Below are 27,583 nucleotides of genomic sequence, written 5' to 3' on the forward strand. Positions count from 1 at the left end.
GCAGAGGTCCTGCGGGGACCAGGGAAGGGGGTGGTGGCCCAGAGCGTAGGGGCCCCACGTGGAGGCGGTTGGGGGCTGGGCTCCAGAATGCTTGGTCTGCACGTTGAGAGCGTGCTCGCGGGCGAGCCCTTCACCATCTCCAGGAACTGGCTGGTCCCGGGAGGGCAGTCTGTGTGTCCAGGGGTGAGGCTGGCCGCCCCCCGGGAAGGAAGCAGGCAGCCCTCAGCTCCGTGCGCCCCCACCCCTGTGCACAGCTCGAGGACAGACCAGCCCTCCGGGAGGTCAGGGCCGGCTGGCACCAGCCCCCTCCCAGGTCAAGAGGTGAGCGTACCTGACCCCTCGCACTGGGTGGGCACCCCTCCTGTGTCTCTCACCCCCCTTCTCGACCAGTTGGTCCCTTTGCACGAAAAGACAGCCACTCATCATAAGATCGATGAAGTTCCCATCATGAAATTTCTGGATCCCAGACACCAGCTAACGTCTTCCCTGCTTCCCCTTAAGGAGCTGGGCTCCTGATTTACACTGGTGAGGCTTTGTGTCGCCCGCCCCCCACCCCAAGTTATAACGCACATGATGAGTATCCTGAGTCGTCTCTGGGGTCTTCTGGCTGAGCTTTAAAAGAAATTAAAGAGGCACTTCCTGTTCCTTGTCAACCCAGCGGGGCGTGACCTGTGTTCGAGACCTGAGAAAGAGCCTCGGCCAACGCGGACTTACCAAATCTCCCCGGGGGACAGACTGCCCGGGGTGGGGTGGGGGGACGGCTCATGTTGGGGCAGGGAAGGCTCTGTCCCGGCTCCTGCGTGGGGTTACACAGGGTTACGGCCATGCCGAGACCCCCCCCCCCCCACCTAAGACGGATGGAACGAAAGGCCCTTTCACCATCTGTGACGGGACCGGCCCCACCCCACACCACAGGGAGACAATTCGGGGCGAGGGGCACCCTGGAAGGTGGGTCTGGGCGGGCACTTGGGTCACCCGGACGTCCCTGGGTCCCACATACTCGTGCAGCGACTCCAGCTCTCGCCGACCCGGGGTCAGGCCCGGCCCCCCTGCTTGTCGAGCGGGACTTCCACCCTGCGGGCCCCCCCTCACCTCGCCAGGGGCGGCTCCTCGGACCCCAGGGTCGTCTTGTCCAACGACCGGCCAGCCCCGCAGCTGGGGCCGTCTCCTGCCCGTGCCAGCCCTTCCTTAGGCAGGACCAGGTCAAGGAGAGCTCTGGGGGCAAGAGCCGGCCACCTGGCGGGGGCGGGGCTCGGTCGGCGCCACCTGCGCCTCAGACTGGGCGCGTGCACCCGCAGGGGGCATCCCTGCCTCTCTGCACCGCTGCTGCGAGCCGGCCTCGGGCTGTCACTCTCATTCAGGCCCCGGCCGGCGGCCGTCTTTCTCCAAACAGACATGGGGCCATCCCACCCATGCGCGGAGCCCCGGACGTGCCCCACAGCTCCCTCTTCTCCACAGGACGCGGGGGGCCCTCCGGTCTCTCCAGCCGCTGGTCTAGACTCACCTTCCACCGACCCCCCTCGCCACCCCTGCCTTCCCGTGCCCTCACAGCTGCCCGCCTTGGCCCGAGCGGCCCCTGTTCTCACTCTCCACCCTCCGCTCCTGCCGCTGCCTCCGACGGCGACGTCCTTCCCTTGCCTTGCTCCTTGCCGAACTCCTATTTAAACACCACGGACTGGCTCAAGTACCCACCCTCCTGCACACCCTCCCCACCGTCTCAAAGGCCGCCACACCTTTCCTGGAGATGCCGGACGTCTCCACCCGGCCCTGCACTCGCCGGGGACGTCCCGGCTCACTGTGGACGTGAGCGAGCCCCCGAGAGCAAGACACGTCCGATTTGTAACCTGGCCCGGAGCCCGGCACTCAGCAGGTGCACAAGCGTTTCTTCCGTTCGGGTCTGTAGACTACGAACCACTTAAAAACACAACAGCTAAGGCTCTTTCATGAAAGAGGGTCCTTGCGGATGGAAACAAAGCACAGCCCCCACCTGCTCCTCCACCTGCTCCTTCCCCCCCCACCCCCCCCATGGAGACTGCCCGCAACTCGCCCCATTCCCGGCTGCTCTGCAAACCGAGTGAGCGAGACCCGGAGGCTGGCTGGACGCGTACCGCTTTATTGATAACACACAAATGAGGCACGCCGGAGGGCGCCAGTCCGTGCGCTACACCGTGTAAAACAGTAGAAAAATCAGTTAGTAAAGCAGAAAATTCAAGTGATTTACTACAATATGGAGCAAACGGCCTGAAAACTGGTATCTCCATTGGCAGTTTCCACTGATAAAAGTTCTTACTTCATGAATTAAATACATTGAGAAATACAGTGAAAATCTATTTACAATCATTTAAAATGGGCACCGGTGACATATTTAATTAAAAAAAAATCTTTGATGCTTCTAGTTTGTTTTTTTCAAAGAGAATTTTAAATATGACTTTAGTTTTTTTTTTTTAAAAATACAGTAGGAAATAATTACAATCTTAATATGAAAACATTTTACAACTTATAGCCGTGGTCAATTAATGCTAAATAGAATGCAAAAGTTGGTGTTAAAATTTAAAGTCACTGCTTTCCTCCTCACTAGAAATCAAATACAAAGATTATTTCATTAAAAACACCTTTGGTCCCTAAGAATCACGATCTGACGATCCCATGTTGAAAATACCTTCCATGGCGACAGCTCGGAACGCCTGGGGACACGTGCCCGCTGCAGGAAAGGGGACTTTTTCTGGAAGATCGCAGCTGGAACTGTTTCACAAAACATGGGGCGGCAGAATCGAGGGAGCCCGGCGACCCCTGGGGCGCAGCCACCTGTCTTCACCCCGGACACGCCGCCTGGGGGCGCTCGTGGGAGAGGCTGAGCCCGCCTCTGGGCACGCGGTGTCGTTCACCGTCACGTCTTCACAGTATCAACCCGGCCCTCCACGGGGACAGCAGCCAGCAATGACAACAGGAACAAAGAGTAATTGCGCTCTTTAAAACGACACGACAGACTTAAAATTTTTCCCATTAAAAAATTATCTTAGAAAGAAAAAAAAAAGAGGGCAGCCACAGTGGGCCATGTGAGCGATGCCGCCTTGCCCCTCGGCAGGTCCTGTCACACGCCTCGGCCAGCAGACCGAGTGCACGGCCAGGTGTGTGGCCAAGATGAGGCTTCCAGCCAGAGGGCACGCGGGGACGGTCGCCATTCCCTTCTGGACAGAAAAGATGTGACCACAGACAAATGGGTCCTGCCCGAGACACCCATGCTGCCCCCAGGTTGATCCCCTTGCAAAGCTGCACACAGGTTCCAGACTGTGGCTGTGAGCGAACAAGTCTGAGTCTCCTTCCTGGGCGCGGCCTTCAGGCCTGAGGGCACAGACCGCTCCAAACAGACTCGACAAAAGGTAAATCCGCAAACCATTCGGGCAGTTTGTTGAAACGCATGCGGGGGAGATCAGGCTTGGGAACACAGAGGTGTGCGGATGAACGGGATGGCGGGGCAGGACGGGTTCACACCACGGCGTGAAAGGTCACCCAGAGAAGACTCCAGAAAGCTCCGCGGCCATCTGGGCCGCTCCCCAGACCCACACTGGTTACCCTGTGGTGGAACCGTCCGGACGCCCGGCAAGGGTGTGGCCAGCTTGCAGGGCCTTGCCCAACCCTCTACGGACTCTGACCAAAGGAAAAGTGACCTTCCCACCTGTGCCCACACCAGGTGACCATTTTCTGCCCACCTGTGCCCACACTGAGGTGACCATTGCTTCTGTGCAAAAGGCTGCTGGGTGACTTTCAAACGTTACAAACACAGAAGGCGGGAGGGGATTTTGAAGGTGGATGACATGTGACCAGAGGCAGCGCCTGGAGACTGATGGTGTGGCTTCAAGTGCTGCTAATGGAAGTGGCCCGTCACCCGCAGAGCTGGCCCCATCTGCGAGCCCCCCGCGTGCCTCCCACTTTGGGTCAGGGCCCCGTCATGGTCTGGCCATCACTCCATGAACGGGACCGTCTGTTACGGCTCGGGTGACGTCTCCAGTGGGACGTGACTGGCACCCACGCAGCGAGGGACCCTCAGCCCGCTGCACACGTCACCTCGCCGGGCAGGGCCCGAGCCCTGGGGTGCTTGGGGAAGGTGGTAAAATGACATCGCTGTCAGGATTCTGACAAGATGGCTAATGTGTGTCTAATATATACAGACATAAATTAAAAACTCTATCTATTGAACATATACAAATAAATAACTTAATTTGAAGCAAATCCCTTCACCTAACTTTCTGACCAAATCTAAAGACATCGAGGGGAACGCACAGCAAAGGAGCCCAATGTCAGCAGACTTGCTCTCCGCGCGACCCCCACAAGTGGCTCCGCGGGACGCAGGACCCGCCTGAGCCTGTTGGCCCCTTTAAAGGGTTCGTGGCTGTGAAAGCGAATTTAAAACCTGGCGTTTTAGACACCAGTTTTGTACGTCAGGAGCGTGAGGACCAGGGTCCGAGTCCTAGTCCGGGCTCTGGCTCCAACGGGCTGTGTCCTCGGGCAAACTCATGGGGATGAGGGTTAGCACCGCCTGGGGTCTCTCTCCCCGGCTGTGCTGCTGTCCATGGTCGGGCGCACAGGCTGCACACTTTCCCTCCTGATGGCCCTAACCTGGCAGCTGTCTCGGGCAAAGTCGGCTGTCAAGCAGAGAGGCCCCAGCGCCTTACGCTGAGAAATTTTACTGGACCGGAAGGCAGCAAAAATCTACGGTGGATCAAACCTTTTGCTTTTACAGAAAATCAGTTTCATAGAAGGAAGGCAAGGCGGTCCAGCTTCCCACACGGACGACAGCAGTGCTGGGAAGACGGGCCCTGAGGTCTTGGGGGCATTCCCCCTCGATGTCCCAGGGGGTCGAATGGGCTGGGTGCTGGGGAGATAGGTCTCCACCTGCTAACGGGTGACGGGGGCCCTGAGGGACAGGCCAGGAGACAGCTGGGTCTCCGCTCGGGCCCGGCTCCACAGCTCACACTCCCTGCTGTAAACTGTCTCGCTAAGGTCACAGGCAGCCTCAGGACCCCTAAGAAGAAAGGGCGGTGGGAGCCGTGGCGGAGCCCAGGACAGGCTACGCGGGCGCCTGGGGGAAAAGCAGGGCAGACCGCTTCTTGTCTGCGGTTCCCGTATTTGGTGGGGAACCCGCGACGGATGGAAGCCTTGCTCCGCTGCGGCTCCACGTGGTGCAGGAAACGACCTCCACGCGTGTGTGACGCGTGCCCCCGAATCTGTCTGCAGAGGGGTCCTGGGGTGACCACTTTTATTCCATCGGTAGCTGCACCCCCCCATTACTGAGGATTCCTGAGAGGGTCCCTCTGGAGACACAGCAGATTACCTGGCTCTGAGAAACGCCACACGGGTGCAGGGACCCGACCCCGGCCCGCGGGCCTGGGAGCAGCCCAGTGCCCCTGCGCTCCGGGTCTGCGTGCGGGAGGCAGGGCCGTGCTCTCGTCCCGCACCAGGATGCTCTGGTTCTGTGGCCGGGCGGCTTCCAGAACCTGCTTCTCTCACGGGACTGGCCCGTCTGTAAGTGGAGGTTTCACTGTAATCCCGCGAGGCACCTGCGGGCTCTGAGTGGCAGGCAGGGTCGGGGACAGCGGGGAAGGGGACAAGGACACACATTGGTGAGCAGCAGAGACATTCCGCTGCCTTTCAAAAGCAGTACAAATAATTAATAAAATATGGTACAGAACCTCTGAAGAACCCTTAGAGCTAAGTGCAACACATGATAAAAGGAGAATTTTTTTAAGGTTTAAAAAGAATGGCAGCTTTTCACGTCACGGTGACAAAAGCCTTTGTCCAGAAAAAAGACGGTAAAAGGGGAAAGATGCTTCACAGCACAGGTGCATCACGTGCCCGCCTCCAGTGACGAGGGGGACGGGCGCGTGGGGAGGGACGCGGAGACCCCGGCCTCTGGGCAGACGGGCAGGGCGGTGCCGCTGCCCACAGCCGGCCGCGCTCACCCGCGAGGGCCCGGGTCTGGGCCCGGGGGGGCTGCGGGGCCGGCGCTCCCGGAACCCGGGAAAGGGGTGCAGCCCCCCGTTCGCCACGGGGCTCCTTCCCGTCCTCTCTGCTCTTTGGCAAGTGGAGGCGGAAGCCAAAGTGTTACCAGGAAGTCTCTTTAAGGGGGACGTGAACGGTAGTGAGAGTGCGCGCGGGCGGGCGTGGGCGCTGGCGTCGGAGCTCGGTCACAAACCCTCGCGTCCTGTGCCGCGGCCACGCGGGTGGGGCGTCCTGCCGTGCTCTACGTCCCGTTCTTCAGCTCCCATTCCTAAGTGTGGCGAGAGGGAGGCACAGGTCACGGTGGCCGGGGCCAGGAGGCAGGGCTGCGCCCCGGGGACGCCGGCCGCCTGCAGTGTGGGGACGGGCGCGGCGGGGAGAACGGCCATCCCACCTGGGAGTCAGACCCACGCGAGGGGCCGCTGGGAGGTGCAGGGAGGGGGCGTGTGTGGGCGCGGGGCCGGGGGCCGAGCGGGGCGGCCGCGCTCCATCCCCCACGCCCCGGGGGGCAGCGCTGGCCGACGTGCACGCCCGACCCCTGCTGGACTAACGGGGCTTGTTCACTGCGCACCTGCGCACATCGCATGAAACGGGGGATTTCTCACCTTTTCTGGGGTCAAAAGTCGAAGCTTAATTACAGTTAAAAGCATAGCTTTGGCCAATGTGCCGGAAACAGAAGCAAAACCGAGCCGCCCTCATGCCCAGGAAACCACGTGTGGGCACGGTCAGGCAGGCTGTGCAGACAGAGGACCGGCCTCCAGTGCGGCCTCCCTCGACCCTTCTGCTGCTTCCCCGAGACGGCCACGTGGGCAGGTGTCCACCGTGAAAGCCAGGAGGCCCCACTCCCCACCGCCGCGGCTCACGATGTGCCCCGGGGCCGTGCAGGGTTTAGAGAGAAGACGGGTGTGCGTGCTGTCCACAGAAGCTGCCACGTGTCTCCCCGACAGGTTTAGCAAAGGTAATGCAATCGCCAGGCGCGGGTCACAGTGGCCAAAGCCAGGAGGGACAGAGAGAGCCGCACGAACACACCGAAGCAGGCCAAGGTGGGAAGGGAGACCACAGACCCGCAGGCCCTCGCTGGAGAGTCTGCGGAGAGGTCGGGCGCCACCGTGAAGCAGCCCTCCGGAAGGGTTTGCCTGTGGAGGCTCCAAAGGCACGCTGGGGCCATGGCACCAGGCTCCCAGAACACCCCTCAGCGTGCAGGTTTCCTGATGGAGCCGGGGGAGCACCGGGCCTGGAGCTGAAAGCCTGTGTGACAGGTGCCTCCCACCATCCGGGTTCCCATCGGGACCCGGAAGTCACTTAAGGGATGCCATCTGGGCTAACCCATCCCGTGCCCAGAACGAGCCGACGGTCCTGGTCCTCAGAAAGGGGCTGGGGTGGGCCCCTGAGAGCACGCGTGTGATGCCCCTAAGTGTGGATTACTGTTCCCAAAACCCCTGGCCCTGACCCCAGCCATGAGGCCCCTGTCGCCTCCCAGGGATCCCGGAAACCCCTGTGCGACCCCCCTCTCCCTCAGTGAGGGACCCGCAAGCAGGGACAGCGGCTCCCCTCTGTGGGCCTGGGCTGGCCTCAGTGCTGCCACCCATCTGAACCGGCCGAGGTCACGGAGAAGCGGCAGGGGCTGCCGTCCCCAAGCCGGGGGGCCGCCGGGCACCCCCGGGGCATACAGCTGGATGGGGGGGCTGCCGCGGCTCAGTGGTAAATCTGATTTCTTCCACAGGAGAGGAACAAAATAGCTGCTACGCTCTTACCGCACGGCTCATCTACAAACAATTAGCGGGACCAGGGGGGCCGGCTCTGTGCGCTCCCCGGGGGGGGCTAACGGGCACCCGGCAGGGGCACCTCTCGGCGGTCAAGGGTGTGCCAGGAAGGACGTGCCCGCAGCCACAGCCGCCAGCACCCACTGTGGGCACCCAGAGGGCCGCTCTCACCCACCCACAGCCACCTCTCAGGAGACACTGCATCTCTAGCCAGGTCGGGCGGGTTCTGACGGCGACGAAGGGCCCAGAGGCGGCAAAGGGAGGCTGCCCGCCTCCACACGCGTCAGAGCAAATTACATGCATCTGATGAATTAAGGTAATTACTCCCGGCCCGACTTCTCTGCATGCCACGCTTGCGGTCACCGCAGTCAAGAACCGTTCACTTTGACAAACTATAACGGATTTAACATTTTCTGAGAGTTTTCGGTCTAGCATCCCAGCTTGTCAGGGCCAATTCCAGACAGAAGACTGGAGAGCACAGGTGGGCACAGGGGTTCACCCTGTGCCCCCAGCACCACCGGCAAGGCAGTGGGGCAGCCTGGACTCTGAGAACCAGAGGTCACCTGGTCCAGTCCCCACCCCAGGTCCACCCAGAGCCACAGTTGCTAGGGACACCAGCTGGTCGGTGCCCTGAGCTAGGTTCTGGGGCTCTTGGCCTTTGAAAAGGAGGGGGACCCTGAAGGAGGCCCTGGCTGTGGGGATAACGGCGAGGCCCTTAGAGCAACACCCCCCCCCCGACCTGTCCCTCCCATGGCAGCCAGCACACCCTGGGGCGGGTGCCCCCGCACACGGGAGGGCGGAGCTCACCTTGGCCTTCCGCAGCACGTGCCCGCGGCAGGGGGAGCTCCCGGTAGGCTGGCTCTTCCGTAGCACGGCCGCGCTGTTCACCGGCACCGGGCCCTCGGCATCGCTGGTCTCGCAGCTGGACATGGGTGAGCTCTCCAGAGTCCGATGCCTAAAAACTGGAGACTGTCAACGCAGAGAGAAGGCCCCTCATGAGGTATGGTTTCCAGGCCATCAGCATTTTCCAGCAGGAGAATCATTCATTTAAGTTTTTTAACATTTATTTATTTTTGAGAGACAGAGAGAGAGCGCGCGCGCGCGCACGCGCGCACAAGTGGGGGAGGGGCAGAGAGAGACGGAGACACGGAATCCAAAGCAGGCTCCAGGCTCTGAGCTGTCAGCACAGAGCCTGACACGGGGCTCAAACACACGAACGGTGAGATCACGGCCTGAGCCAAAGTCAGATGCTCAACTGACTGAGCCACCCGGGCACCCCGAGAATTGTTCATTTTAAAGAAAACACATGGGTTTTGGAAACAGGCAGAGACAACAACGACAATGGCCCTGCATGGTTAGCACCCGGCTCTGAGAGCACCTTTGACACGCCATTTCAGAGGGGACGACTGGTCGAGCTGGGCAGCTGTCCATTTGCACGGTGCTTTTTGTACCTTCAGAGAGCTCTGCGTGCCACCAGGCAGTGAAAGTCACTGTGACCGTGGCTGGTGGCAGCGCAGAGCTCCCTGGAGTGACCTCAGCCCGGATAATTCTGCAGCCCATACAGCTCGTGGACACCAAAGGAAGACGTCTTCTGAAAGGCTTAGCGTGTGACCAAATGTGCCTACAGTTGGCAGCACCCCGCCCCCCCCCCCCGCACGAGGACACAGGCTGCTCCCTGGGGAAGAGGACTGATGGCAAGCAGTGCCCACCCCGATGGCGGCCCAGGACCAAGCTCCCCATCATGGCGGCATAACACATGGTCGCATCTGGTTGGGTCACACGGCACACCACTGAGTAGAACACTGCTTCAATCACCACTCAGTTGGGTCACGTGGAACCCCCCACGGGGGCTGCTGGCCCTGGATGCCAAGCAGCTAGCTGTAGCCATGTTCCGGTTCACTTGGACATGCTTTTCAAAGGCCATGCTGGCCAGGAGGGAGCGGGGCACAGAATGGTTGGTAAGGAGAGAGTAACACCATCTCTCCCTGGGAGAGGCCAAGCTGGGTCCTTAAGGCAGCTCGTGATGCTCCTCTGGGACACCTGTCCCATGAGCCGCATTCCCAGGACAAGGTCCGGGCGGGTAGAGCCGGGAGCTGCCAGTGCCGGGACCGATGACAGCACCAAGGTCCAAGGAGAGACCTGCCGAGGGAGGATGTGGCCGGGCCCTGCGGGCTGGGTGGGGAGGCTCAAACAGACCAGTCCTGAGCCTTCCCAAGGACAGGCTCGGCTTTGTGAGCCCCAAAGGAGAAGAATTGATAGATGGGGGCCAAGATGGGGACTCCTGGTTGGGGGGGAGTGCAGGGTCACCGCTAGAGAGAGGAGGAACCCCCGGGGGGGAAGCGGGGTTTCAGCTGTGCCCTGCATCCGTAAAGACATCAGTCTTCCCCGCGGGTCCACCCCAGCGCTGAGGGGAGGGGCAGGGGGCTTCACCCAGGCTCCACATTTTGCCAAGCAGTTTGGAAAGAGGGACAGAAAGGAGCCCTGGGAAGCGGGTCAGGTGGGGGGGCGGGGTGGTGTCACAGGCTCCCGCAGAGAAGGAGGCACCGCATTCAGGGCTCCCCGCTGGCCACGTGTGCTCAGGGCGGGGGGGGGGGAGGTCACTTCGCTTCTCTGGGTCCCACGTTCCTCGGCCGTAAAACGGAAGTAGTGACATCAGACTCTGAGGGTCATCTGGACCCGACAGAATAGTTATGAGAAGGACGCTGGTAGCTTCTCAGTGACTATGAGTCCCAGAGAGTGAACAGGAAGCCCCTGAAGGCCCTAATTCGTGTTTCGGAAGTTCTTTCCCCTCGTCCTGTCAGATTTGACAAGGGTTCTGCCCCCCGCAACTTGGCGGGATCCCCAGCATGTGCTGGACGCTTCGTGAAAACCTGCTACGTGGGATTGAGACTTCTAGCTCCTGAGCTGGAATCCAATCAGGACGTGTTTGGAAAGAGATAAAGAGAGCTGTGTTCCATGACGGGACCCGGGAAGGGAGAGGAGGGGGGCTGCTGTGTCCACCATGCTTACACAAAGAGGGGAAAACGTGAGGCCAGTGGCTCAGAGCACAGCCGGGAACCCATCCAGAGCTGGCATGTGGCTGTGTGCTCGCTGGGCTGGCAGGGACTTTACCTGTGGGCTCGACGTCCCTGATCGGGGCTCGATGGCCAGGCCCAGGGTGACCCCGCCAGCCAGGGCCTTCTTCAGGCTCTCCTTGACCTCCGTGAGTTCCAGCTCCAGGTTGACGCGCTCGGCCTCCTTCTGCTTACACTCCTCCTCCAGCCGCTTCAGCTTGCCTTCCAGAACCGCCTGCGGCTTCCTGCCTGCAAGCCCACGGACACGCTGTCGCTCCGGCCAACAGATGGCACACGCCGCTGCCCCTCGCGCGAGCTCTGCACAGCGCTGTGGGCCAAGCGGCCCTGACCTGGGTTCCCTTCTACGAAACTCAAGTTCAGCTGTTCGCTAAAAGAACAGCGACCATTTCCAACGGCTCTGCTTTCCTGCAGCTGGGAGACTGTGGCCCTGGAGGCCGGGGGCCTGGATTCCCACAAATCCCAGAATTCTGGGCCCAGGCCTCAGCGTACTCACCTCAACACAGGGGACTCAGAGCAGATGCCTGCAGGGGTGCCGCTGGCTTGGAGAGTCTGGTGGTCGTCCTGTCCCAATCCCCTCGCCTCCCCCTGTGATTCCTGGGCCTTCTCTCCTCCCGGAGGATCCACGATAAAGCTTTCACCCCCACAGAATAGGCACCTGTCGCTTCAAGGTGCATTTACTGGACTCACTTTATTTTAAATGTGTCCCACGGACATAAGGCGGCTGGGAACGTACCCACTGGACGTGCAGGAAAACTGATCCCAAGGGGTTACCCGGCTCGCGTGTGTGGCCCTGGCCTAGTGCTCACTGCGTGGGAGCTGGTCTAACCTGTCTGCATCTTTGCTACTCTGCAAGCTTGAAACAACGGAAGGAAGAAATCCTCCTTCTGTCTTGTGGGCCTGGAGGCTCCTACCCAGGTCTCTGACTTAGCATTTGGTTCCCTGCAGGCAGGCGGCCGGCTGCCACGTCCAGCTCCTCCTACGGGTTAGCTCTCACTTGCTCAGCCTATATCTAACCTCCCAGTCTTTAAACTCCAAAAGCGCTTCCTGTCCCAACACTCATTGAGGCCCCGAAGTCCGGAGAGGCTGGACTGAAAGGCTGGAAAGGCTGATGAACTGTTTCACGTGCAGGTACGCCAAGGCCTCCCTGCAGGTGAGCCGTGTGAAAGCAGGCGTCTCCCCTTCGGACCCCTCGGGTCCTCTGCTCCACCCCGAGGCCAGCAAAACCGAAACCTAAAGCGTGAACCTTGCCCCAGGGTAAGAACCAGTCTTGAGCTGAGGCGACCTACATCAAACAGTTCCATCCGCACAACCGTGAACCCCACATTCCTTGCCCCTGCCAGCAAGAACAAACCTGCCTGATCCAGAGACACCCCCCTCTCTGGTCCTGACTCGGCTCTCCAACAACGGCCATTGGGGCGTGTTTCCACTATCCTGGCCTGTTTCCCTGTTCCCTTCCAGGAGTTCAGACGCCGTCTCTTCTCGGAGCACCAAGGGTTCCTTCCACCTCTTGCTTGGGCTCCTGAATCGTACCTGTCCCCGTGGACTGTTCTCCTGCCAGCAGCCCCATTGCTTCATCATACACACGACTTGAAACTGCTGAGCCCCGCCTGTCCCGTAGACAGTCTCTGCTGCCAGCCCCTGAAGAGGGGACAGCTCCCGGCGGCCCCGCCCACCGGCCCGGAGAGCAGGCGAGCAGGCTGAGGGGCGGCCCTGGCCTCCTCTTGCCTGTTCTGCTGTGCCACCCTGGGCTTACCAGCACGGAGACGGGCGGTCTTACTGAGGGCAGGACAGGAAGTACACACTCTAGCCCAAGGAGGTGCCCCCGCATACCAGCATTCACTTCGATGGCGGCCCTCAAGTCCTTCCTCTCCTTCCGGAGCTGGGCCAGCCTGTTCCGCAGGGTCTCCTTCCTCTTCAGCAGCTCCTCTTGCTTGCTCTGCAACAGCTTGGCGTCGGCTTCGACCCGGTTCTTGCCATATTTGTACTGGTCAGCATCTTAAAAAAAAAAAGAAAAAGAAAAAGAAAGCCACAAAAGAAAATTAGGTTTAATTAAGCAGGTAACAGGGTAATTCATAAAGCCTATTTAAAATCAGCCAACTCGAGGTGTGCCTGGGTGGCTCAGTCAGTCAAGCGTCCGACTTTGGCTTAGGTCATGATCTGACGGTTCGTGGGTTCAAGCCCCGTGTTGGGCTCTGTGCTGACAGCTCAGAGACTGGAGCCTGCTCTGGATTCTGTGTCACCCTCTCTCTCTGCCCCTGCCCTGCTCGCACTCTGTCTCTGTCTCTCAAAAAGTGAATAAGCGTTAAAAAATATATTTAATAAAAATTTTTTAAAAAAATCAGCCAACTTGGTAAAAGAAACTCTAATCTAGCTATTTCGCTAGCTCAGTAAGACAAAGAATGGGAAGCTGGACTTGAGTAGAAAATGGACAAATTCGAATAGTTTCGACAGCTTCCCAGGAGTCTCTGAGTTGAGTTAAGGGAACACAAACAGAACATCAGGACATTTTTTAACTCACTTTCCTTTGCAGCACGCAACAATCTTCAATAAGGCTGTGGCTCAGCATTCTCTAATCCACACCAAGAGTAATCTCCTGGATGTGGGCACTTCTCTGTATTTTTCAAAAGACTTCCGTGAACACCGGCACACCCAAGCCCCATGACTGAGCCGCCTGGCAGTGTGGCCGGCTGGACGCAGCTCTGTCCCCTGTGCTGCGGTGGGTGTCCGGCCTGGACCGAGCACACGGCTATCCACTGAACGAGTGAAGGAATGAACAGGAATACGGGGAGTCTGTGTGCAGCGGGGTCTGGATCTGACTGGCTGGGCTGGAATCCCATCATGCCACATCAGCTGTGCGACCTGAAACAACGCGCCCCGCCTGTCTATGCCTCGGTTCCCGCAACTGTGACACAACAACCCCCAGGGCTGTTACCAGGGCTAACTTAAGATTTATGGAGCGCTCAGAACAAGCATGAAATGAGTACTTGCTAAATGCTCATTAAATAAGAGGAATGAATGAGTGAACGAATGAATGAACGAACGAACGAGCGAACGAAGAGGAAACCAGTCTTAGGGAAACTAGTCGGAGATCTGGCCAACGCTACCGCATTAAATCTTGTCCTCTGAGTATGTGGGCCTTATGAGGACAATAATTCAGAGAAACCCTCCCTGGAAAAACACCCTGAAGAGACAGAGATGCCACACATGTGATCAAGGGTCACTGACTTTGGAGCTCCCACTGCCTCCTGCACCTGATTGCGACTCAGGGGCCTCCTACGAGTCAGCCGTACCCCTGCACCCCGCCGCCTCACACCCCACAGCACCGCCATCGTCGGCTTGTGTGTCTCCTGCCCCAGGGGACTGGCAGTGACCCCTGGGCAGGTGTGTGGTGTGATGCCAGAGAGGCCGCCAGGACTGGGCAACGAATCTCCCCGAGGCTCAGCTTCACCCCACCCCCCCATGAAGCAGAAGCGAGAAGCCCACCTGGAGGTCCAACAAAATTTGAGATCTGTACCTAAAACCCATCCCAACAAAACCACAAGGTGCCCGGGACGGGGTGGACCCTCACTGGCAGCTCCAGTCACCGTCAGTGACAACGGAGTCCCCAGGAGCCCCAGCCGGCCCCTGTCCTAGATGCTGAAGGCGCTGACTCCTGCAATGAAACCCTGCGTTTAGGAAGGCAGGTGCAAATCTTCAGTCCCCAGGCAACCTCCCCTCACTACAGACAGACAGACCGAAAGAAAAAGTACACACACAGCATGATATTAAAAGGACCGCAGCCCGAGGGTGACGAAATCGGCCATTTGAAACAAAAGCACTGCGGGCACCGGCTAGAGTGCTCGCTGACTTCCAACCGGAGAGCTTTCCCAACAGACCTGCATGCACTAACCTATAAATGTCCACATCTCTGGGTCCCCGTGCCATAAACCCCGTCCAGCCTGTAACGCAACTGGCTGAATTCAGCAAAAACACTGAATGCAATTATTTTTTTTCTTCTGTCACCGTTAGATGTCACCAAAGTTAATACAGGTTCCCTACAGAAGGTCTCATAACATAAAGGAATAAATCACCTAGGAAATGAAAGGAGCACGGGCCCTGGGAGAAATGCTGTCAAGACAGAGATCTCATAAGGGTCGGGTCCCGTGTAGCAAGGTTCTGGGGCACAAGCTATTTCCTTCCCCCATGTCCCTCCACGAATGAAGAGCACTAACCTTTTAAGTGACTATAAATACACCCAACTGCATTAGAGAAATAAGATTTGTCAGAAAGATGAGGTCAAAATTAACCAGCACAATAACATTGTGACGAGGGGGATTTGGTCCAACCGGCTCCCGACCTATCTGCTCGAAACGCACGTATGAGGAGAAGGAAGTAGAGACAAGCTGATGTACAGAAGAGAAGCCCCCTTGGGGCACAAGCGGCCAAGGATTGTTGGTCAAGTCCAAGGCTCGTCCTTGTATGTGGCCAAGGAAAGGGCCGCCCTCTCCATCCCCAGACACTCTCACACTCCGAACGTCCGTCACAGTGCAAACAGGAGGTCACTCAGTCAGGTGCTGAGAACACCTGAGGGGTTACTAACGAGCCAGCTGGCCTCATCGTCGCCTCCACGGAGACCGTCTACCAGCCAGCGGTACCGAGCCAGATTCAGAAAGTACAGACACAACTCCCCACGCGATCTCCGGAGTCTGACTCCCATCCTTCTCCCCTAACACGTCCACACCCGCTCAGGAGCTCCCGAACCTCGTAACAGCCTGAGCCGCAGCCCCTTTACCAGCAGGTCTGGCCGAGAGCTTCCCCGGAGACCCGAGCAGCTGGGCGGCAAGCACCCTGCGTGTGCTGCCGGGGCAACAGGCACAGCTGCCCCGCTGACGAACGAGTCGGGGCCCAGCGCTGCCGGGGCCGAAGCAAATCTGCACGGGTGTGGACGGCGCTGTCACCTGAGGTGAATCCACCGCAGGTGGGGAAGGGCACCGGGCGCTCGGGCGGGCTGGGTCCCCCCTCGTGTCCTACTTCTGCTCTGCTCGGCCCCCTGCAGATGTGGAGTCTGACGGCAGTGCTCACTCTGGTTCCGTTACTGGCCAGCTGTGAGATGCTGCGGGAGCCCCTTGGTCTCTCGGAGAGGATTTCTGCGTCTGCATGGCGGGGCAGACGACACCACCTGCCCTGATAAACAGGCCGGGCGAACCAACAGGGGAACATCGGCTCGCAGACCCTAAGGCGGGGCACGAACACGCATCCCGTCAACCTTCCGCCGCTCTCGTGCCTGGAGACCCACGGGACACCTCAGAGATGTCACAGAGACCACAGCCACTTATCTACGCCACCAACACGGGGAGCCGAGCTCACAGAGCGTTCGCGCGGCTTGACAGAAGTCACTAAGTCACCAACAGACTGGGGACGCAAGCTGACGTCTGCTGACCCGAAGCCCAGGGCGCCTACAATCGTGTCCTAGGGAAACAGCGTCAGAGCGGTTGCACGCCGCCTGTACGCCTAACCGGTCAGCTTTGCTTCTCCTTTCAGACAGCGCTCAGAAGAGCGGAGTTAAGAGACCGTCACCCGTCTTCGGCCCGGCAAGGAGGCAGGGTGACGATGAACGCAGTCCCCGCTCTCCACCGGACCCCCACACCTGGCATCTCTACCTGAGCAGGTGAGAAGACGGCTCTTACGGCCCCAGCCCTGCGAACCGCACCTGAAACTAGAAAGGATCCGGACGGTGAACTTACTTGAAGGCGTGCGTTTCACGCTGGATGCCGAATCGGCTTGTTTTTGCTGACTGCTTGGAGTCTTCCCCTTCCCCGGGACCCCACTGGAGGCTGCCGGGGGCTTTTTACCCTTCAGCTGTCAAAACAAGCAGAAGGAAATTAAAAACAGACAATAAAAAATACTTCTTGTTTTCAGTAAGTTGTCTCAGTCTCTGAATCCTTCCTATAACCTAGCACGGACGGAAAGCCAGCGTGCGTTCCAAACACTGAGCTGCTGTGGTTTTCCTGCTCTGGCTTACGTGGGTCTGGAGCGGAGGTCCGAGGCCAGTGAGGAACTTGGATGTCTCCAGTTGGGATGCAATGAAAGTTATATACGCTTCTATTGGGAGATCATAAACGCTAACCAAGAAGCTGGCACAGGCAGTAGAATATCCGAGAGCATTTGGTGGGGATTCCTAAAAGTTTGCGTTTCTAAAAACAAACGGCTCGTCTTTCTGGGGGATTCTCTTTAGGGGAGCGGCATGGCCGAGCATCAGATTTCTGCTCAAAGGGCCCTGCCACTGCCTGACGTCCTCATGGGACAGGTAACTACCTTCTGGTTCATGGGCGGGCCAGAGGACAGAAGCAGGGAGAGTGACACAGGACCAGTATGAATGCAGTCGGTTCTTGGGAAGGATTCAACGGTACCTCTACTCCTTCGCTGCAAGCCAACAGATGCTGGGTTTTGCTTACATGATACACGTGGACCTTACTTATGTCATCAATCAACCCAGAGTGGCGGCAAACGTCGACTCCAGACCCACGCTTTCCCACAATGCTTCGTTTGCTGCTATTGTGGGCCCAGTGGTGGGGAGGTGGACAGACGGAGCTTCAGGCTCTGACTCTATGATTTGGGACACGCTGAGCAAGTCGTTACAACTTTCGGAGCCTCCATTCGCTCATTAAAAAAAAAACATAAATATACCGAGTCCTCCCCACAGGGTTCCTAAAAAAGTCAGGCGACACGCCAGACACGTGCACAACATACGGCAAACCGTAGGTGCTCACTAACTGAAAGACCTCTCCATTAAACACCAGGTCCCCTGTTATTTGGTCAAAATGACCAAACTAGCACAGGAAACCTAAAGGCTCTACTATTCAACTTACAAACGTGTCTCCTACCTTAAAACAGAGTAAAAACGAATAAAAACAAGCACATCGAAATAACGTATCGAGTCATTCCAGACTAATCTGGGGACAAAGCCAATGTGCCAGATGGCATACTTGTCCCACAATTTCCACCTAACAGAACTTTTATGCCAATAAAAGGAGAGAAGTCCGTAGACACATTCGTGTTCACTGAGTGAATCTTCACAGATCTGAGCAGTGGTTGTTAAAAATCAGAAACAAACAAACCTTCCCTGGGATTTTGGTGAAATCGATGAGCTGGTTAGAGCTCTGCCAGCCTCCGCCGCGCGAAGCGCTAGGACCTTACCAGGCAGTCACTGCTTCCTACGGTTACCCCAAAAATGGAGCAAAAAGAATGTAATTTAAAGTGTACCCCTCTGCTTCATGTTTGTAGAGTATTCTCATATCGTGGTGCTTAGATCTGTATGTCAAGTACAGAAAGTCCTCGGGCGGAAAATGCATGAACACACCAGATTAGCACTGACACTGCAATGTTATCGTCTGCCGTAACTAGGAGGTACAGAGCAGACAGCAGTTCAACATCCAGCTTATTTATTCAGTGATAACCCAAAATCCTCGTTACTACTTGGTCTCAGGCAGTACGCTTTAGACTCGTTGCAGAAAAATACTGTAGCATCTTGAAGATCCTGTTCTATGTTTAAAGACCAAAAGCAAGTCGTACCTGGAGTCCAGCGTTCCTCACGTACGTGCGATGGGAACATATTGTAAAGAGCTTGCAGTGCAAGAATGTTCTGGAGAGTTATACTGTCCCTGTCCTTTTTTGAAACCTTTGCCTTAAGTCAACGTAATGCACAATATTCACTGGGGAATTTTCCAAGAATAGAAAAAGAGCCAGATTTAGGCCAAGAAACACAGTGCTTAAGCCATGAACTAGTTAGGAGTGTTTGATCAGTTCCTGGGCAGCAAAACATCGATTACATTTGCAAATTCTGTTCTAGTTGAGGACAAAATCCCGCTTCACCCTTGATGGGTCTCAGCCACTGCGAGCTGGGGGCTACACTATCCTTGTAACGCCCTGCAGGAGGCCCGCGGTTCAGACAATTCTAGAACAGGATGGAAGGAGATGCTGTACCTGGGAGCTGAGCCCGACAGAAGACGCCCTCCCCAGAGAAGAGGTGTTAGTGGCAGACTGGGTGCAGGAGGGAGGGTATTTGTAATGGTTACAGGACAGTCTGTCGGCAGACGGCCTAGAAGCCTTTCTGTCAGCAGGCGGGTAGCGCGCAAAGATTTTCGGAGACGGCAAGTTATCGTACAGGACTGCGTTATCATAGAGCACCTCTTCTCCCAGGCCTCTGGCACGGGAAGCAGGAGGGCCGTCTTCAGGGTCCCACTGCAACACACAGCTTCGTCGTTAGTGCCCTCGGCCACAGAAAGCATAGCAGAGACATTATTAGTACCCCCCAAAACGCATACGTGTACTCCACGCCGTTACCAAGAACACACACGCGCATGCACACACACGTAAGCGGACAACTTTTCTACTTTGGGAGACTCAGGAGGGGTTGCTTTTTTCCTTAAGATCATTCCCAGGGTAAGTGGCTTATGAAGTTTTTGTTTTGTTCCTTTCTTTAAAAGTAGAGGGGAAAACAAAAAGGATTTGACATTTTTTCTTTAAAGACCCCAATTTTGGAAGCCCCAATCCAGAGAGCGGAAGCCATGTGACAGCCTGGGGGCCCAGAAACCTCGGCCCAGAAAGCGCTTTATTTTACAGTAATTACTAAGGCCCAGACGTTGTTTTAAGTGCTTCGAAACTGTTGACCCCTCTATATCCCACGGGGAATCTCAAGATGCGGGAGGAGACCGTGGCACAGAGCCCGGCCCCAGCTGCGCACGGCGCTGCCTCCAAGCTGCAGGTGCCCCAGGGTGACACCACCTCCTGACTCCACCTGTCTGTCACGCACGCGTCAGCGGCTCAGGTGTTACAGGTGACCATCAGTGTGCACCCGGGTGCCACACTCTGTTCTACCTGAAGAAAGCACAGCGACCAAAACACAGTCTGTTGAAAGAAAGAAATCAAATCATCACAGAAAAGAGGACATTTCAGAATATGGCGGATATAATGGTGTTGTTTTAGCAGGAAAGGTTTTCACAAAGGACTAAAATAACTACGGGCCACTTTAGAACAAGGACATTCAAGTGTGAAGTAAACCCAGACTCAGAACCACAGCCAGAGACCGAAAGGTCTTTACCAATTGCTTTGCACTTTCCAAAAAAGAGAGAAATATTAATTCCTAGGTTGTGCTCATTTTACCCTATTTTTACATCCTTCTGGCAGCACACTATAATTACAGCCTTTTGTTACAAAAATAGAAGCGGTCTGAGTCTCACGGGAGGGGCGCTTCTGTCTGTTGCAGCCGCTTTGACGTGTCTATTTCTGTGATGCGGGGACCCGCCCGCCATCTACACGCCGCGGCCCCTGCGCACAAGCCTGGGCTGACGGCCCCGCGGGGGCAGCCCGGCACACAGCTGTCCAGGGTTATCTGAACGCTCCAGACTGGACCATCACCTCCCCAAATGCCAAAGGATCGAGTCACATGGAACACTTAGAAACTGATACTCCACGGACGTTTCTAGATTAAAAGTACCTCAGAAGGTCCCTTTTGAGACCCGCTTTTATCTCGCGCTGGCGTCAGGGGGGCACTGAGGGTCAAGGATCACTGAAGTCGAGACCCTGACAAAATGCCAGGTTTGGGGTCAGAAAGCACGAACTTCGTAAAACTGAGGAAGGAAGCCTCCCGAACAAGGGACGGCCTCCTGGTGCTGGAGCCCGGAAAACAGAAGCAGTTTAAAGAGGGGCCTTGGCTTCCAGGAAGCCCTCAGCAAGCGAGAGAGCCACAGATACTGCACCTGGGACCTCAAGTTGCCGCACACACGTGCAGAAACAATTCCTAAATGCAGAGTCCTTCCAGAATGGTGGGTTTTTATGTCTGAATCGGACGACGCTGCGGGTGCTCGAAGGAAAGCTCATTCCTGGGGACGGGCTGAACCCCCGTGACACAAACCTAAAGGGATGGAGGGGTGGAAGGGGCGTGCTCGTGCCAGCCCACCCAGCTCTCCCTGAGCCCTCCGTGTGGAAGGTAAGGAAGAAGGCAGAAAACCCTTGGAGGAAGAGGGACGCAGAAGGGCCTTTGGGTGGGAAGGCCCAGAGACCGTTTTGTGTGTTGTCTTTCCAACACAGGGGGCGCCTGGGACCAAGGGCTCAGAGAAGCTCACGACTGCGTGGGAGCGAGTGGGTGGCTGGACCTACCACCAGGGGTAAGGCCACTCTGTCAACAGGAGCTGGTGGCTGCACGGAGCAAACGGAGGCCAGCACAGCCAGGGGCCGGCCCTAGCCAGTGCCTAGGAAGGCAGAGAGACTGCCCGAGAACCTGCTCTCACAGGGGCCACCATGCAGCCCTCCCTGAGTCGGAAGGCCACCGGGGGACAGAGGCTACAACTCCTGTGTTGTGTCTTCAATCCCTAGTGCAGACCCTGGGAGCTAGGGGCCATGCGGCAAATCAGGAAGGAGGGAGAGAGGATGGGCAGGCAGGGAGGAGGGACTGCGCGATAAGGAACCCAGTAAAGAGCCTGCGGACGGGGCCCTACAGGAACCCCAGGGCAGGCCCGAGGGGGTGGAGGGAGGAACGCCCAGGGCAAGCTATCCAAGACCCTGGGGACAGACACATGACATCACTACATTTGATAGCCAGCTGGTCACCTCTGACCCAGACCACAGTAACCTTCTTTTCAGTTTGCTTCTACTTCTGAGCTCCAGGAGTCCTTGCCTGACCCCCGCACTTCCCTCGAGAAGGCCGTGATCTCCCGGTGCCTGCCTTGGGCAGGTGTGGATTTGATGACCACACAAAAGAGGGGGCTGATTGGGGACGTCCATCCAAGTACCGAGAAAAGAACAGGTGAGCAAAACAGCCGGAAAAAAAGTCCAAAATACCTTCCAAGATTTGAAAAACACAACAATAAACACATTCTATGCCAAACTTCGAAACGTATCCTGACGCGATGCCAACTTTAAGCCCACCCAAAACCGGGGGACCAACGGTAAGATGGTTCCTCGAGGGCCTCTCCCCTGGTGGCCCGGAGGACGGCACGGGGCCTGGCCCAGGGAGTGTGCTCAGTGACGGCTGTTCTGTTCGGCAAAGAATGTGGAGATGTGGTAAGAGTTTACTGATGAGGTCCGCTCATTGCGTACAGGACACAAAGTACTGAGAACCGAGCCGGCCAGCCTGAGGCCACGCAGAGCTGTCACTGAGCACCTGCACTGCATTCCTACGGGCAGATAAGCCGCTCTGGACCAGGGGCCGGGCGTCCCGGGTGCTCCAAGGCCACCAAGGGGGAAGACGCCTTGAGTCTGAGGTGCGGCCACTACGCCGAGGCAACATGTCCCTTCTGCTCCCTGAGAACCGAGCCTGGGCTCTATTTTGACATATCTGAGGTGCCGTCCTACGTCCCACATTTTAGGACGTGTTGAGACACAATGACGTGGACGCTGAATGACAGCGTACTGGTGTCCAGGTACCCACTTGCTCAGATGCACACTAAGGTCACAAACAAGCCCGGGAGAGAGGGACACGGGTTCCATCCCGCCTCAGAGCACGGCCAAAAGCCCTCTGGCGCCTGGCCTGAAATCGGGGTCCCGGATTACAGGAACCCTCGCGCTGTCCCGCCTCTGACACAGCCGAGCCCGGACCCCTGTACGAGTGGCGCACTCACCGAGCCGTTAATGCAGGGGACATCGTCGTAATGCAGCGCCATGCCGCTGGGGTGGGCGTAGCCGTTGGAGGTGCTCCCCAGGTACGGGTTAGTGGAGACGCCACGCCTGTTCATGAAGCTGCAAGAAAGGAGGTGAGTTAGGCCCCTCCAAGCCACCCAGAGTCTCACCCGAGATGGGCTGGATGCTCAGGCCGGACCGGAGGTGACGGGGGACAGAAGCGCGAGCCGGCACGCCGGCAGAAGTGGGGTGCTGGGTTACGGCAAGGACAGGCTGCTCTCCTGTAAGACTAGGGAACACCGCCTGCAGGGCTGCGGCCAGGACCAGAGATCACGCATGCTGGGACATGACGCGGTGCCGGCACGTGACCCAGCTGTTCAACACAAGCGACAGGTTTCCTATCTGCAGTGCGCGGCAGGGGCGCCCGGCCGGCTGCCTGCTGGCTGGGGCTCGGCCTTGACCCTCCGCTGGGCGCGCACCATCTGTGGCTGCTTTCCAGTGCTTTACGGGCTTCTTCCAGGAGCCTGCTAACATGAACGCCCTGAGGCAGAGACTCCCAGCTGGCAAAGCTGAAGTATTTACTATGCGGCCTTTCTGGGGAATGTTCGTGGAGCCCAAGCTCCTTAGGGCACTGTCAGCACACATTTCTCCAGTTCCCAGTGTTCATGCAGCATCGCTACCTCAAGCCACTCGCCTCCCGTGGGTGCCTCCTTCCCTGACAGCGGCCAACACGTCTCCAGGGGGAAAGCCAGATGGGGCCACCCCCTGCTCTGAACTGGCGGCCGTGACGCTCCCACAGCAGTCAGAGTGCCGCGTGGCCTGCGGGGCTCCACCACCAGCCCGCTACCTCCCTGCTTCTCCCTCTCACCAACCACCCTGCAGGCCGCCCTGCGCAGCAGCTTTGCTCCCGAGGTCCCTCTGGTCTTTCAGCCCCGGTGGGAATTTACCCTGGCACACGAGAGCCCCTCCCTGAAACCGCACAGTAAGGGCTTCAGTGCCGCTACCTTTCTGCTTGTGCATATTGCTAATCGCCACCTGATGTGTCTTTATGCTCGTCCCCCACGACGTCAGCCTCAGGAGAACATGGCCGTGGTCACTCTTGCCCATTCCTGGACCTCAGGAATCTGGCCACAAGGTGCTCGGCCTATACGTGCTGGATGTGTGCACGTGTGAACAGTTTACTCGTGAAGTTTATGTTTGTGAGGAGTGAAAGATGTAAATACCCAGGGAGGAGATAACCTAGACAGCACCCTCTCTAAACTAAAATAAATAAGTAAATAGCTAAACTAAAGTAGCCTCCGGACTTCAAGATATATTACAAAGCTGTAACCATCAAGACAGTATGGCACTGGCACAAAAACAGACACGCAGATCAATGAAACAGAATAGAGAACCCAGAAATGGACCCACAAACGTATGGCCAACTGATCTTTGACAAAACAGGAAAGAATACCCAATGGAAAAAAGACAGTCTCCTCGGCAAGTGGTGCTGGGAAAACTGGACAGCGACATGCAGAAGAATGAACCTGGACCACTTTCTTACACCAGACACAAAAATAAGCTCAAAATGGATGAAAGACCTCAATGTAAGATGGGAAGCCATGAAAATCCTCGAGGAGAAAGCAGGCAAAAGCCTCTTTGATCTTGCCCGCAGCAACTTCTTACTCAACACGTCTCCGGAGGCATGAACTATTGGGACCTCATCCAAATAAAAAGCTTCTGCACAGCGAAGGAAACAATCAGCAAAACTAAAAGGCAACCGACAGAATGGGAGAAGATATTTGCAAATGACATATCAGATAAAGGGTTAGTATCCAAAATCTACAAAGAACTTATCAAACTCAACATCCAAAAAACAAATAATCCAGTCAAGAAATGGGCAAAAGACATGAATAGACACTTCTCCAAGGAAGACATCCAGATGGCCAACTGACACATGAACATCATCAGGGAAATACAAATCAGAACCACAATGAGATACCACCTGACACCTGTCAGAATGGCTAACAACAACTCAGGCAACAACAGATGTTGGCGAGGATGGGGAGAGAGAGGATCTCTTGCACTGCTGGTGGGAATGCAAGCTGGTGCAGCCACTCTGAAAAAGGTTCCTCAAAAAACTAAAAAGAGAACTACCCTGCGACCCAGCAATTGCACTACTAGGCATTTATCCACGGGATACAGGTGTGCTGTTTCAAAGGGACACATGCACCCCAATGTTTATAGCAGCACTATCGACAGTAGCCAAACTACGGAAAGAGCCCAAATGTCCGTCGATGGATGAATGGATAAAGAAGATGTGGTATATATATACAATGGAGTATTACTCCATTGCAGTCAAAAAGAATGAAATCTTGCCATTTGCAACTATGTGGATGGAACGGGAGGGTATTATGCTAAGTAAAATTAGTCAGTCAGAGAAAAACAAAAATCATATGACTTCACTCACAGGAGGACTTTAAGAGACAAAACAGATGAACATAAGGGAAGGGAAGCAAAAATAATATAAAAACAGGGAGGGGGACAAAACAGAAGAGACTCATAAAAATGGAGAACAAACTGGGGGTTACTGGAGGGGTTGGGGGAGGGAGGAGAGGCACTAAGGAATCTACTCCTGAAATCATTGTTGCACTATATGCTAACTAATTTGGATGTAAATTAAAAAATTAAATTAAATTAAATTAAATTAAAAATAAATAAATAAAAGAGAGGAAATCCCACCATATGTGACAACATGGATTAATCTGGAAGACACCACACTAAGTGAATTAAGCAAGTCACAGGACAAATACTATATGCTGTACCTTTATTATCATTGAGGTGAGAAAATAGTTTTTAGTCTCTATCATCCGCCCGGTTTTGTTTATATAATTGGCTTTCCAAATACAAAACTAATGTGATATTACAAAAAGGAAAAGTTCTTAATGAAAACTAATAAAATGTGAAATAATCATGTTACTAAAAGAGTTCCAGAAAAAAAATAGTCTGGAATAAAAATACATGTATTTTTAAAAACTTGTGTTTCTTCACGGGATCTTAGATTTCTGTGGTAGCTAGGTGCATAAAAATGGGAGAAAATGAAACTGGTGAGGGCAGGCCTGGGAAAGAGGTCTTACAGTGAGGCCAGCCTGTGGTTCTGTGAGGAGAGGAGGAGCCTGTGGTCCGAGGGGGCCCCTTCCCATCTGTCTGTCCCATCCGTCTAAGCACAGGCACCACCTCTGCTGGGCCAAGGCCACGGCGCGTGGTCCCGCCTCACACGTGCACTCTTCAACGTGAAGAGAACGGACACAAATGTGTAGGATGATTCTATGAAATTACATATAGGAACAGGAAATGTGTAGGAAAGAAAAAGACAAGAAGAGAAAAAACTTAAACAAAAAATTTAAGAACTCTGCCATGACAGAAGGTTTTTTGTTCAAAGATATGCATTTAAGGTTTTCTAATTTAAATGTCCCATTTGAAGGCATCATGGGCTGAGTCACCGTGTGCACGTGTGGTCGGCGAGCACTGTGACACACAGCCGCCGTGGTGGTCACGGACCGCGTGTCGGGAACACGCACGGTGGGGACCGTCGAGTGCTTGACGTGTGGCGGTGGGCACGCTGGGGCACAGTCGCCAGGAAGGAGTGGGCTCCAGCAGGGGCGGGACAGAAGCTGGGAACAGACCCCAGAGAGGTCGTGGACACGCGGGACGGCCCCGTTGGAAGAGGCCTGGGCCTTACGGCGGGGGACCTGCACCCCCCCCCCCCCACACAGGTCTCCGGGCCCTAAGCTGCAAGGCGAGCCCCGTCTGCGTGCTAGGCCCCCATCTTCTGCCTGCTGCTCTTTCCACAATAGGGGTTTTAACCAAACATAAAAGTGGACATGAGATAACAGAGCACACGCTACCTGCTAAATCAAGACCGTAAGACGCTCACAGAAGTACGCGTACCGTGGTAAGATACGGACTGCCAAGTGTATGGATCTGGGGCACTGAGTCCATTCACGCTGCTGGGCGGCCGGCACCGCCCTCCACCCCCAGACCTTCCTCCTCTGAACCTCCGTCCCCATGACACCCTCCCTCCCTCCCCGCCCCCGGGGCCCTGGGCCCCGCGTCAGCTTCCGGCCTCTCCGAATCCGCCAGCTTCAGACCCCATGGGAGCGAGGCAGACAGACCGCGTCCTCTTGCATCTGGCTTATCTTACCGAGCACCGTACCCGCAAGGTGCATCCCTGTTTTGAGGGGTTCACGGGAAGGTGACTCAAGACAACAGCTCCCTTCCGGCCTGTCCACTGCCCTCTCTCCGTCCACCCTGATCCACAGCCTTTTAGCGTGTCGTCACTACTTCCATAGCCTTGTGGGTCTCCAAACGGAGTGTGACTTGAAATCAGTGTCAGGAAGAACATTCAGAACGTCTCTCTTGTACCATATAATCGATACATCTCACTTAAAGCTAGGCTAGGCCGTGGGAAAACAGGTTCCAACTGTTTACCATTATTAATATTCTGAAATACGCTACTTTTCCCGGGAGAATTTAAATTACTATATTTTTACTGCTCTCTTCCCAAAACACATCACTGTCCTTTCCCCTCACACATAACCAACGCACAGACACTCCCCCACCCCCCCCCGCCCCCCGCCCAAGACCTTGGAAACATTCATTAACCAGCTGCCATTTGCGTCAAAGCAAAAATTATTTTAATCCCAGGACATTTATTGTACTGGCGAGCTGCCATAATTTATATTCTGAACATTATTTACTTGTTAAATGCCTTCTCTCAAGTTTTGTAAGAATTTTTAGCTTGCAAACTGACAAACGAAAATACACTTTATTGCTAACACCTATAAAGATTTTAACGAGGTACCAAAGAGCCTTGCAGGCATAAACTCCTTGCACGCATCTTTTTAATAAATGATTTCTCAATATTGCAATCTACGTTCCTTTCTCAAAAATGTGGCCTTCCCACATTTGGTTTAGATTAATATTCCGCTCATTTCTGGGGGAAACGCGGCCACTCGGGGCCTGTCAGACATGCGATGAGTACTTTGGTGATTACAGCTGAGGTCACGGGTGCACTCAGAGAGGCTCCAGAATCTAGTAAATTCCAAAGAAGCAGCTAAAAACCATAACCTCCTTTCTTTTATGTCACTCTAGACATGGAGATTTTGCAAAACC

General features: G+C 56.0%; 1 protein-coding gene across 6 annotated transcripts in view; it reads right to left on the reverse strand.

Moving 5' to 3' along the window:
- Positions 1 to 2,097: 2,097 nt before the first annotated feature.
- The window catches only part of AFAP1 (actin filament associated protein 1), a 154,728-nt gene continuing 129,242 nt past the window's right edge, over positions 2,098 to 27,583 (reverse strand). For 5 of the 6 annotated variants that reach the window (XM_040488655.1, XM_040488618.1, XM_040488628.1 and 2 more), the window contains 7 exons: positions 22,432 to 22,549; positions 18,797 to 19,054; positions 16,558 to 16,672; positions 12,665 to 12,829; positions 10,872 to 11,062; positions 8,568 to 8,729; positions 2,098 to 6,268 (listed from right to left, as the gene is read on the reverse strand). In XM_040488655.1, the coding sequence (XP_040344589.1) occupies positions 6,242 to 6,268; positions 8,568 to 8,729; positions 10,872 to 11,062; positions 12,665 to 12,829; positions 16,558 to 16,672; positions 18,797 to 19,054; positions 22,432 to 22,549 (1,036 nt within the window). In that variant the 3' untranslated portion in view covers positions 2,098 to 6,241. The remainder of the gene's footprint in view (positions 6,269 to 8,567; positions 8,730 to 10,871; positions 11,063 to 12,664; positions 12,830 to 16,557; positions 16,673 to 18,796; positions 19,055 to 22,431; positions 22,550 to 27,583) is intronic. The other variant, XM_040488647.1, reaches the window with a different exon arrangement.

This window comes from Herpailurus yagouaroundi, unplaced genomic scaffold (assembly GCF_014898765.1).
Source record: "Herpailurus yagouaroundi ecotype Mexico unplaced genomic scaffold, PumYag 28, whole genome shotgun sequence".
NCBI classification, from domain to species: domain Eukaryota; kingdom Metazoa; phylum Chordata; class Mammalia; order Carnivora; family Felidae; genus Herpailurus; species Herpailurus yagouaroundi.